A 13,730-nucleotide genomic window follows, 5' to 3' on the forward strand; every position below is an offset into this window, starting at 1 on the left:
TAATATCTGTATTTAATTAGACTATATATATTCTACATTAGTTATAAAAAAAATCTTCTACCAACAATATTACGGGAAGCATAATAACGCCTTTGAGCCTTTTCGAGGGGACGAAAACTTCTAAAAGGAGTTTGTAGTGATAATGAAACCTTATTACTCATACGCGTTAAATATCGGTAAACAAATATTTATTTTACTACAGTCAAGTTCTTGTAACTTTTGAAATTTATTGATTTCTATTTCATAACTAATATCTTTATTGAATTGGGGACTATAGCTTTGGCTTTTTTTGCATTGATTACAAAAGGCCTCAAAGTTGTGAGCAATCAAATTAGTTGTTCATTCTTGGCTGTTGATTGATTGATAAAAAACACACGGCTAACTAATAATGTAAACGGAAATACGAACGAGTTTATAATGAATGTTCGTAGTTAAACAATGTTAGTACGAAATTATTTTGTTTATGTGGCCACTACGCAATTATCTATCTTGAAATTATTTTTATTACTAAAAAAAAATCAAAGCTTCATTTACATATTCTAAGTCCTATTAACACGGATCTTTTAATGCCAGTTAATTAAAAGGTTCGCCCGTTGACACAGAGTAGAGACAGAAAACCGATTAAAGGGATTTTTGCTAAGCGCACACTCACGAATCAATCACCCGTATACAAACCGCAAATCGTTCGAAGAGAGGGGTTATTAACGTCTTGTAGCGGTTGGCCGTGTATTTCAGCTAATTTCTTTTCATGCAGACAGAATAAGCTACATAAACGAGATGACTTTATCAAAAGATGATGATAACTCGCAATGAGTTTGATTGATAAACACCCACAATGTCATAATAGGCAAAACAAGACACAACATCTTTGGTAGGCTATCTCGGTGGTTAGAGTAATATACGAACATATGTTAGGTACTACAAATGTATTTTGCCGATAACACCCAGTCATTTGTCATATATTGACCATAAATACCTCGTATTGTAATATTTTTCGACTAGTGATTGAGCCAACGTAGTTACAGCACTAGGGACTTAACATCTTAGGCATCCTAGTCGGTGGCACATGATTGTGTACGTATGTAGATATATATTGGTTAAAACTTCCTACAGTTACAGTCTGTGCCCGAATGTGACGTTCTATTAAATATTAATATTATTATTTACTCATTTATAAATAATACCATAAAATAAGTTAATAAGAAATAAATACAGTTTCGCAGCGCGGTGAAACGAGACCACTTATTCGTCTACTTATTTGCTTCGTATGTTATTCCAGTATAAATATATAATGATTAAAAAATAGTCCGTTGTTAGCACACCATTGTTCTTCATTTTTACTCTTAATTAGCAGAAATTTGTCGCAATAAAACAATAGCTGTACGTAATACAGTTGACATATACTCGCTGCAGAAATGAAGTAAAAAATATTTAATTAACGAACCCTTCGTTTAGAGTCGCGGAGAAATGAAAGAAAATATATAGGTACTCGATATGAGTAATTTATTTTGTATATTTGTATTTAATGAGTTAGTTTTGAATAGGGATTCAGTACTGACTTTCTCTCGTAGTCAGTCTACCTGATGCGATGTTGTGCTGTTCTCTATATACACACAACAGCAGTAAAGAATTCGATAAAACTGACTCAAAAATTGATTTCAACGATTATTATTTGTTTATCTGCGTTATTTTATTTAACACATACATTTATATATGTAGACTGATAAATGGGCGGCCCCGTTGCATGGGTAGTGACCACCGCAAAAAGGTGTTGGTACTGTGAGAAAAACAAACTAATACTTACATCGCTAACCTTGGGTTCTACGGTGATGTCCCCTGTGCCTGTGGGTACTTTACCTCTCTCATCCTTTAAACCGAATCACGAGAAATAAAGATATGCTTATAACACAATGTTTCCGATTCCGCAAAATTAATACATCCTTCCTTGGACCAAATACATATTTGCGTTTATTATATTTACGTCAGTATTAAAGACTCCGCATATATATTTCTAACCTTGGGCTTAAAAACATTTATAAATTGATCAATTTAAATATAACGATCCAAAAGTAATTTTAAGAGCCTGCTTGAGAAGAGTGTTTTTATTTTTTTATTTTTATGAACTATTAGTTTACTGACGCTTCATACGTTACACAACAATACTTAGTACTAATTATGTGTCGAGTGGGTGATACCTTCCTATCGCAAGCGAAGTCAACGGCGAAAACTCGTTTAAATTATATCGTTTGATTTGTGTATACCAGTTTTTAATGGAAATCGCTTAAATATAGAAAACATTTTAATGGATTTCGTTGCGTACTAAAATTTCTATATTATTCATTTATTTTAATGAATTATAAATAAGTATCCGAAAAGTCGCAACGAAGAACGCATTTTAATTTATAAGTATTATACGAAACGTTTCATATGTTTTATGCTTTGATGTTAGATTTTTTTTCTAAAGCATTTTTACTTTGGTTTATAAATAGAACAATAATTATTTAAACTTTTTGTTAAAACTGAATGGAATTATTGTTGCTGGTATTCGTTTCTTGGTCACGTGAAAGGCACACAAAAACTTAAACGCCGATATTCAATTTTACAATATCTATATGCCGCATTATACCAATGAAAAAGGTCATCATTATCATTTAGTTACCCTTATATTGTAGGGATTACACTTTGTTATATAACACTGCAAGAAAATGGTTTTGGCAGATTACCGGTCGTCTGCCTTTTGCTAGTGTTGAAACATTCTCTTAGTCGTTCGTAGGCATTCATGGCTCTATCTATTCTATCGGAAAGACCGGCCCAAAAATCAACTATACAATACTAGTTAATGTCAAAATATAATATTTAAATTAGTTTCACACAATTTGGCTTATAGAAAAGAAACTTGACAGAACATCCGGTATCGTAGCATTATAATGTCAATTAGGTATCATTCGTAATGATTACCATAATTATCAAATACACATTAACACACAGCTTCCTCAGAACACAGATTTATTAGCACTACAAGCCATACCCCCCGAATTTGCACGTGATGTTAAGGTTAAAATAATTCATTACATTATAAAAAAATGTTACAATTAGTTAAGTATCGAATAATGTAGTTAAATTTGACAGCATTTCAGAAATATTTATAAATCAGGAAGATGCTATGGAATAAATTAACGACTTCTTATTTATATTATATATTTATGTAATGTAAATAATAATATATACTAATATTTATATGTGCAAATAAACAAGACATACTACTATGTAGTGAGTATCCTGAATAAGGTGCTAACATAGATTTGTATGATATACATACAAGATTATGTTAATCTAGGTGATAAAGTAGTATGAACTTAATAAACGATGATATTTGGCAGGATACGACAATAAAATTGTATAATTTCAAATTAACTCATTTGTATGTTATTAGCCGGTTCCTCTGAGTAGAATCTAAAAGCGCTATACAGATTAATTCTTAATGAAATCTTGTACAATAATTCAAGTAATTTCAGAAATGTTTGAATCGTTATTTTACAAAATTATGATGAATTAACTATTTTAAGCAGCAAAAAACATGTAAATATCCCACTGCTGGGCAATGTTCTTACTTGACTCTTACTCTCCTTTAAAGGAGAAGGTTTGGAGCTTTTTCCACCACGATGTGGGTTGGTGGATACACAAGTGAATAGTATTTCATTGAAATTAGGCACCTACAGGTTTCCTCTCGATGTTTTGCTTGACCGCTGATTACGAGACGCATAAACAAAGTAAGCACATGAAAATAGAATAATGCTTGCCTGGGTTTGATGAACACGCAATCATCGGTTAAGATGCTCGCGGACTAACCACTTTGCCATCGTAAATTATCGCTAATAAAATTGCATCGCTATTTTAATTAAATACAATTACATTGTAATAAATTTAAAATCTTAGTAAAAAATAACCATCACGATCTATTCTCACGTGTACATATTTCTGCCAATCAAACGTATAAACAAACATAAATATCGTCAATTGCGGATAAATCCGCTACTTGTCAATTCCGAAGGGTTAAGCGCTCACCTTCAATCCTAATAATAATTTGTCGTGTGTTGCCAAATAAGGCTATTGTGACAATTCGAGGCCTCACGACAACCTTCGAAACATTCAATTTGAAAATGAAAAGTCACTCATTATAACTTAGGAGTGAACTTCTTTCAACTCTATGTATATTGTAATAAGGGTTATTTTGCAGTGCCTCAACGCTGTTCTAAGCTTTTGAGTGTAGTGACAGTAGACTGTAGTACGATCAATCATTAACGCTGTACACATTCTGTACGCCACTTATAACGGACACGTGGTATTTTATATTAGTCGATCTGCCCTGTAGGTCTAGTGGCTAGTTATAACGTCGCACATCCCGAGGCATCGCATTCAAATCCAGGGTGGGCCGATAAATGGTTATTGGGTTTTTCGGTGTAAAAATTCTCAGTAGCAGCAGTTTTGCGCACAATATGATTTGCGTAGTTGGCTAACCGCCCTTGAGATTGACCGACGTGTCGGAAATCAGTGTAGCTGACAGTAATTTTTTTATTGTTATCATTTTATAAAATGAAGTCATTGGTATATAATATATAAATCTATATCAATAATAAACTTCTATATTCTAATCCAATAGAGAGTTGAACTATCGATTAATACATTTAAATCTTACATAATAAAAAAAATAAGCTATAATCAATACAAGATTAAATATATGTCACAAACGAAGAGTTTGTGTTCGTTTAGTTTGATGTTTAGAGTGTATAAATTGATGACATTGATTTGTGAAAAATAAACCAAAGTAGCCTGCTATTCCTTATATACATTAAACAAAAGATACATTAGCAAATTTTCAAATTCAAATTTACATACGCAAAATATAAAAACATATTTGCAAATAACATTCAAAGCATAGTTGTTTTTTTTACTTTTAAACGCGATTATATGTCCGTAAGATTTTGTCAATAAAGTAGTCAATTTAGCATTAATCAATCTAATTTATTTAAATATATTCAAAATTTTCCATAGACGTCTCAGAAATTCTCCTGAGATGTTATGTTATAATAACAATATTGTTAAATATTTTTCACATTATAAAAACCTCATTCAAATGAGGTGTAACTATTTAAAATTCTTAGCATTTTCACATCCTCAAAAGACCATTGCATAAAACAAAAGGTTCATGGAAGTAACGATTTGCGTTATTAACATACAATCCCGAACCTTGACTAACGCGTTGTTTTGAAGGTGAAAATATTACGACTGAGTATTATCTTGAGTGAAATGAATGTTAAAGTATTTATCTGTTGAAATTCTTGTTTTATGTACTTAAAAAAAAAAACGAATGTTTTTTTCACAGTACTTTAATGAACGCTTGGACGGATATCTTCTGCTATTTTGTTATAATTCATGTCTGTCTCATTATTCTATGGCTAAAGACGGACAAAAGTCCAAGCAAGGTCTGAGGTTGGTCTAGTAAAAATTGCCAGAGTCTAAAAGTGCACTTCCACGGTCGTACGCCTAATCTCTGCACTTGTACCGTATTTGCCGTACCATCGTATTATAAAAGAGTCGGAATAGAGGATGTTCTTTTGTTTGCACACACACTTGTGCGCTAAAACAGACCATTCATTAATAGCTCTAGTCTGGTTCACCCTGAGGAGGACATTGTTATCATCACAAATTGATGTGCGCAGATTATAATGAATACCTATATCACGTTATTGAACTAATGACAAATTTGAGCCTCCAGTTTGCCTCCTCAGCTATTGCAAATACAAAAAGCTCAACCAATTCAAAATGCATTAAACGTTAATCACACACGCGGTAAGCAACGAGCACCGATCAAATTAATTACACGGGTCAACTGAGTCTGACGAGAGACGTTACTTCGTGTAATTAATGGAATCGGGACATAATTTAACAACGTCATTTGGCTCCGATAAAGCTTATGCATAACAAGTGACAGGATAACTCGGAACAAAAATTATATTAAAAGTGACACACGCAAAACTGGCCATAAATAAATATGATTTTTAATCTGTAATTATATTTTATGTAACAGATAAAAACATTCAAAGCTGCGCGTCTAGACTGAAAGACACTAACGACCTCACTTATAAACCTTATTCAGCAAATATTTAGTTTATCACTGTTTTCTCTCTTTCTGTCAATATCGATTTTACATCCGTAAGAAAGAGACACAGCATAGTTTAACATATAACTAAAGCTAAACTGAAGCCTTTAAATTTATGATAATTACACATGCGATATGGTCGAATACTTGAAAGAAAGAAGATATATTAATTGACTTGTGGTCGAATCGAGTACATGAATCTATCCGCTAGACATAGCGAAGCCAAGTACAAGTTGTTTGTCTTAGGAATATTATTGTTTAATGGACTGAACTGATTTTAATAAAAACAAAGCGACTACTAAGTTAAACAATTTATTTCGCCTGTCTTGTTTAAAAGACATAACAATCGTAGACTGCACAACAGGAACCCAGAAAACAAACCAGAAAGAAGAAATTGTTAGTGTGCCAAATGCTATTATGAAATTATAGTGATATTGTAGATAAACAAACCTTGGGTTAAAAGATTTGCATTCAGGCAGTTGCAAATAAAAAATATGACATTAAAAAATACCAGAGAACCATTCAACTTAACGTGGTATAGAAAATTTAGAATAGGATTCGTAAACTGTATTGTTACTATCATATAAAGAGAAAATATTCCTTATTCGAGTTTATTGAAACAAAATTAAACATTTTGTTTATTTTTATTAAACTAACGCTAACTTATGTTAAGTGGTGGCCAGCGACATGGGCGCCGAAAGAAGTTTTATCCATTCCTTACATCTACTCTGGTTCAGTCTCCCTATTTCATTCCCAGTTTCAGTTTCAAACCGAAACACATATATATAATAAGTATTGCTGTTTGGCGTTTGAATATATGATAAGTGGGTGGTACCTACCTAGATGAGCTTGCACGAAGCCCAATCGCCAAATAAAACTCTTGAATAACCATTCAATGCGGCATCATTTAATCCTGTAAAATAACCGTATTACAGGATTAATTGAAATAAAAAGATACCATCGATACAGATACCAAAACTGAAAAAAATCTTAAAATACAATTTTAAAACATTAATTTTTACCTAGTTAAGTTTTAATTTATATATTATAATAACTTTTTCTAGTTAAGAATATGTTAAAACATATCAACAGTGTCATAAAACTAATACGTTAAAGATTACCACTGCTGAAGACTCAACAAACTGACAAACAAAACGATCTCCGGTGGATTACCTTATCGCCAGACCATAAACACTCATTATGTTTCGTTTCGTAACGTCACTATCATTATTCATTATAAACTAAGTATAGAAGACATTAAAATTTAGTAAATATTTTAACTTCAGCTAGTAACAATGATATAGAAAACATACTCAAAAACTTTCGGTTCTCAAAGAGTTGACTGACTATTTGTAGAATTTACTTAAACCAAGGATAGAATTTTTAATTTGCTTTTTAATCTTACCAAGCCCTGCCGCCGTTGAGTCTAGCTGTACGGTTCAGAATTCCGTCATAGTATCCAGTTGCACGTGGATGTCGTTTGGACTCAATTCAGCACGTTATGTCTTCCAGAGCAAAGACGACCCACTGTGATGATGTTTATATTTAAAAGAAATCACGATTTATTTTTAATAAACAGTTGTGGGGTTTTTCTTTCAAGAAAACCTCGGTAGCAGGTAGCAGCCATGAGCTTGGTAGGTAGGAAAAATAAGTAGCGTTTGACGTGCTACTGACCTCTTCGGGTCATTAAAAAATTGCCGTAAATTTTTATTATTATTTCAATTATTTTTTTAATATTTTTTTTATTTAATTACACTTTTTTGTTTTGTTTTTCTGTTATTTTTCTTTTTATTTCCTATAGAGCTCCAGTACGGCACGCTGTTGGATGGGTGCGGGGGGGAGTTGCCGTCGCTGAGCGCATGCGCGCCGCTCCCCCCGCACCTAGACAAAGCAGCTCGCCGGCTGCATAAGGATGCGCGTGCGCACCAGGATAAAATCACACAAGTTAACATACATTTGCAGGGTATTTTTCAGTTTTTTTTTTGTTTTGTATTTTCGTATTATTTTATTTCATTAATTAAAATTACTTGAAGGTTATTCGATTAATATAAAAATATGTTGCCGCTTAATTGAATATTTTTAACGGTCGTTTTAAATCTAATTGCAACTCGTAAAGCTGCAATGTAAATTATCTTTTGTTGCAGCGCTTTTTGCAGCGGTCGAACATGGCTACCTCGACAAGGCACGAAACATCTTGGAGTCGACGGACGTGGATGTCAATAGGTGATTAATATTCCTTCAAAATATAGTAAAACGATAACCACCCCCGGGTAAAATATTATAGCAATCATAAGTTTAATTAATCCTTAAAATACTTTTAGCAAATTTGACATATTTAAAATGTATATATCACATTCATTTGTTACAAAACAGTTTTATTTCCTGTTGTGATTTGCGTTTGTTTTGTAAACTTATAAATATATCTTTATTGTGATTTAATGTGTTAAATGTTTAATGTTTTATATATGAAGTGTTACCAATGAAAAAATTAACAACTCATTTAAGAAACTCTTTTTAAGTCGGTTAAAAATATCTGGACAATAATTGTCACTAGTCATTTTTTTTATAATTTATATTTGTACTATTATTCCATAATTCAAGAGTTATTTTGAATATTTTTTTAGATAGATACTTTCCATAATATTAATAGAACAACAAAATCAGCCAAGCAAACGATCTCGCTGGCATAACATACATGTTTTTTTACTATCGTCGGCAATAAAATTGCAGTTAATAAAGCTATTAAAATTTATTGTATAAAATTGTGCATAACAATGTTGTTTCTTTTATCAAAAGCCTCAACCCAGACGACCTGTCGCCTCTGGACGTGGCGGTTCTGGCGAACAATCGGCAACTCGCCAGAATGCTCATGGAGTTTGGAGCTAAGGAAGGACCGCAATGTAAGTTGAAGACTAATTACTTAAAACATTTATACTGATGAGAGGCCTTTGTGCTAGTCCGCCCGGCAAACATAGCGTCCTTTTGTAGTCTGCACCTTCCTTGTGTAGAACATATGTTCACGGAGGCGTTAAAGCGCTGATACCGCCGGTTCGGCCTTTGAACTTTGATTAGATTTGTACGTTATGTACGTTTATACTTAATACATTAGGGGCGTATATATATGTTCAGTAAGAAATCATTTAATTACAAAACATGGTAGGGCTAAGTGCAATCCTGTCCGTGTAGTACACGCACTCATAACATGTTTAACTTTTATGTTATTAATTTGGAGTCTAAACCTAACGTACGATAATCAGTATAGATTCATCAATAGGTAGTACCTACTTTGATAAAAAAACTTGATCTTACGTATTCCAAAGTTTATTATCTCGGTGCTTTCATAGAGAAAACATATAAAATTTCATTCAATTATTGTAACCTCATTAAAAACATAACTAATCCCGTTTCTTTGTCTTAAACCCAATAGTCCAAAATATAAAATTTACGTCATCACGGCTTGTAGTTTCAAGTTGTACGTCGACCATAAACAAGCTTGTCGATGTCCGACTGTTAAAGCAATACTTCCTTTTCCTTTTACTTGAAACTTATCGCACTCACTGCTCCAGTACGGGCTGGTGGACATAACTAGTTACGTCCCGGCTGCCCACGGATATTTTTAGGGTCTATATACAAGATTAAGATTGAAGATAAATCTTGTTTGTTCCAGCTATAGTATGCATATATTAGGCATATAAACTTTCCTCTTGAATAACTCTGTTTTTTGACGAAAAACGCATTAAAATTAGTTGTGTCGTTTAAAATACTTAGATATTTTATTCGTACAAACGGTGTAAAGCGACTTTGTTTCGACAGAGTATCGTAAATAATCATATCACTCATTTGTACGCATCCATATCCATGATCTACACGAGTATCTTGTCAAAAATCACATGTCATTATATTAGCAATTGATCACTTCAGAATGATTCGGAAGAATAACACAACATTCGAATCAGGATAATCTTCGCGATAGCAAGATCAAAACAAATGACAAACGCACGAAACAGACAATTGGACGATTTGATCAATCTTCTGATAAAACGTCTATCAGGTTCATTATCAAGGCTGCGACGAGGCCATTTATCAGCTCGTGTCTTGAGTAAATATAAAATGGTCTCGCCATTCGTAATCAGGTCTCATGAGATTGATCGCATTCGAGATTGTAGTACTTCCCCGTACTCTATATATCAAGTAAAGTTGTAAACCAGTGCCATTGCCGTCGGCTTTTCCATCACTTATCTTCAGGAATTAGAAGTGTATTCCACCTCGCTGCTCCAATACTTCGGTGTAGACATGAAGCGAATTTCATCCGATCTATAGAAATTCCCTAAAGATGTAATCATAAATTAAGCACATTAAAATTCAATGGTTTGATTAAAATGTTACAACCACTTGGCCCTCTTGATTCTTTACGTTTTGACTTATTCGCAAAATTTTCTAAGCTTGTATAGCCTATATACAGTGGCGTAGGATGGGGGGGGAGCGGAGGGTCCGGTCCGCACCGGGCGACACTTTGCCGGGGGCGGCGCTGCGGAGGTGGCAGTTAGAGAAAAAGAAGTTAATTTCTTTCAGTGTATTTTTGGTAATTTTTTTTGTTTTTACCAAATACCAAATACCCAGGTACCTATGCAGGTTCTATGCATGGGTGACGCAAGCGCAAGCTTTCTCAATAACTATTATATAGGAAGACTAGAAAAGTTAAATTGAGGAGTTGAGGTTGTAATGATACTCGTGCGCAAAAGAGCGTTCGTGAAGTAGGCGATTTCTCTATTATTGTATTACGTTTTCTCTGTAATTTTTCTAAGTGATATTCTACCTTCTACTCTCGTCAAAAAATGTTAATTTCACTTATCAGGTTAGTGTTATTCAATAAAAGTACTCTTTTTACCATGCCCCAAATTTTTTATAATGGATTGCAAAAATAAAAGGGCGGCAAATTTGGAATCCGGACCGGGTGCTAGTGACCTATGCTCCGCCACTGCCTATATATAGTAGTGGGCGAATCCACGTTTACAAGTTTTTTTTTTATAAAGTTTAGAGAACTGAAGCAAATGTATTAAATGTTTTGTCTTTGCCTGTTTATACATAGATAACGGAGAAAAAATATTCCTTAGATAAAGCTTAAGTATAAAATTCAATGGTAATATTTTATTCTAGTCAAAAACCCCGAAGCTCTGGGCGCTCATCTGCGCAGATTATCGCGAGAGGCGGAATCGCGTCTGCACGAAGTAACCGGATACATTCCAGAGAAGGCTTGTCGGGATGATGTTTGCAGGTAAATTGTTTTTTTGATAGATTATTGTTATATTTATTTATTCAACACTTATCATTCGTTTCATAAATAAAAGAGCTACGAATAAATGACAAAAGAAAAATAAGTTTATGAGGACTATCCTTCAAGAAATATCTTCCAGGATAATCGAGAACGAAAAATATAAAGGATAAATCATGAGTGGATTCGTACACATCTTAATTTAAAGCTTTATTATCTCTTAGACCAAATTGCACAAAACAACAAAGTAATACTTATATCACACACTGACTGACTATACTGACTATCACACACTTTTTAACTTTGACAATAATTCATCAGTTCCAATCGTTTGTTAAATAAAACATTAATATTACTCAACAAGGATTATATTGACGATAAAAAAGCGTGAGACTTGTACTTAAGGGCTACGGGAAGATCTTATATGAATGTAATTATATTTGATTCACATATAAACACTTTTGGATATAAAATGTTCGAAAATAATATATACTGAGTATTTTACCGGTATTTCTTGATAGTCTTTATTGCTACCGGTTCTACCTAAGACATTTAATGTATGTAATTTGAAAAAAAAAAAAAACATAGTACAAAAGTGCTCGTAAAAGTCTTTAATAAAATATGTTTTGATTTGATTTGACAGACAAAACTATTCAGTACAGAAAGTTGAAGTTTAGAAACCAGGTTTGTTTTATAAAGTAAGCATACGCTAAGGATGGATTTTTCAAAATACCAACTCTAAGAAAAAGAAATGGGAGGGATATCAATTCTACCCTTAATATAGTAAAGACTATCGTTCTAAGTTAAAAAGATGTTAGCAAATACTGACATAGTCTAGTGGACGTCTATGTTAGGATATCAGAACAGAAATTATTCATGCACTGGTAGCGGCCCGCAGTTTCATGCACTGATGGTGATTATGATATGATAAATGACCGTATAACGCTATTATGTCAAATTTATTTTCATTGCAGTAGATACGAACAGTTACAGAGTCACTTTTATATTACCTAAATAATATTTCGTATATGCTCGTTCATTGGATGTTTCCGTTTTGAGTGCAAACAGAGTACTCTTTATTCCTTCAATTCCATAGACCGACACCTCTTGACCAGACCAACGACTCTTGATGCACCGACGCACGAGAATGAACGACGTTAACTTCCTGATTATTGCAACTACTGAAAATATCGGGAAAGCCGATTAACTTACATTTGTTTGAACCAAGATTTGGCACCTGGAAACGTATAAGCTAGCCACTAAACCTCCCTAACTAAATACCTTATTATTGTTAACCTGTACAGGTTAGCGAAAGCTTACAAAAACGTTGAATGTAGTTTTACCCTGTGATGTTAATGTTTTATGAGTTATATTTATGCCTAGAAAATAACTACGGTTTTACTTCAAAAGTAGTAATATTGTGAGGAACGTGGAACCAGACTGTTGTATATAACGAACTAGCTGAACTTGCAGTTTTACCCGCGCGAAATTAATAAAACACAAACTTCCAACCCCCGTTTTACTCCCTTAGTCTCACCCTATGAGGGACCTACCTGCCAAATTTCAAGTTCGCAGGTGTTAAAGTTTCTGAGATTTCGTGATTAATCAGTGAGTGGTATTTCGCTTTTATATATATAGATAACTTAAGCATATTTAATTTTTTTAAATGTAAAAATATTTATTATTAGGTCAGCCGGTCAGGCCGGAACTATGGGCTGTGCTGGAGGAACAGGCTCCGAGAAAGACAAACAAACTCAGCACTGGGAGAGGAGGGTCCGGACATTGAAGTGAGTTTACATTTTTTCAGTTCGATCGGTTCAGTTTGAGTTCAGTTCAGAGTTGTACAGTTAGAGAATAATATTATACACTATATATTCGAGCCACCTACTGTAAAAAGGTGGTCATTTCACTAGACTTGGTATCTTTGTCGCAATCGAGGAATGGTACAAGAACGTATAGGTTTCAAATAACGAAACGTTAGCGAGAGAGTGTCGGACGTATACGGCGGGTGTCCGCAGGCGGCTGCTGCAGGGCTGGCAGCAGGCGCGCGCGCCGGCGCCGCTGCCCGCGCCCGACCTGGAGGTGTGCGGCGCGCACTCCGTGTGCGTGCGCCTCAGGGACGCGCGCGACGTCCGCGACGTGCGCGACGCGCCCATCGTCACCAAGTATAAAGGTACCTTCCGACGCTGGCTCGTTGCTAACTTGCTAAGCTGCGATTTCATTCAACAGCTTATACGGTTTAAATTCATATACTGACTCTACCACATTATGAAATTATACGTAGACGAAAATAGTAGG

General features: G+C 34.0%; 1 protein-coding gene across 1 annotated transcript in view; it reads left to right on the forward strand.

Moving 5' to 3' along the window:
• The window catches only part of LOC125065879, a 34,692-nt gene that overhangs the window by 12,974 nt on the left and 7,988 nt on the right, over positions 1-13,730 (forward strand). The window contains exons 3-8 of the mRNA XM_047673735.1: positions 7,962-8,123; positions 8,305-8,383; positions 8,957-9,060; positions 11,318-11,435; positions 13,121-13,219; positions 13,451-13,605. Coding sequence (XP_047529691.1) covers positions 7,962-8,123; positions 8,305-8,383; positions 8,957-9,060; positions 11,318-11,435; positions 13,121-13,219; positions 13,451-13,605 — 717 coding nt within the window. The remainder of the gene's footprint in view (positions 1-7,961; positions 8,124-8,304; positions 8,384-8,956; positions 9,061-11,317; positions 11,436-13,120; positions 13,220-13,450; positions 13,606-13,730) is intronic.

This window comes from Vanessa atalanta, chromosome 8 (assembly GCF_905147765.1).
Source record: "Vanessa atalanta chromosome 8, ilVanAtal1.2, whole genome shotgun sequence".
In the NCBI taxonomy this organism is placed as follows: Eukaryota; Metazoa; Arthropoda; class Insecta; order Lepidoptera; family Nymphalidae; genus Vanessa; species Vanessa atalanta.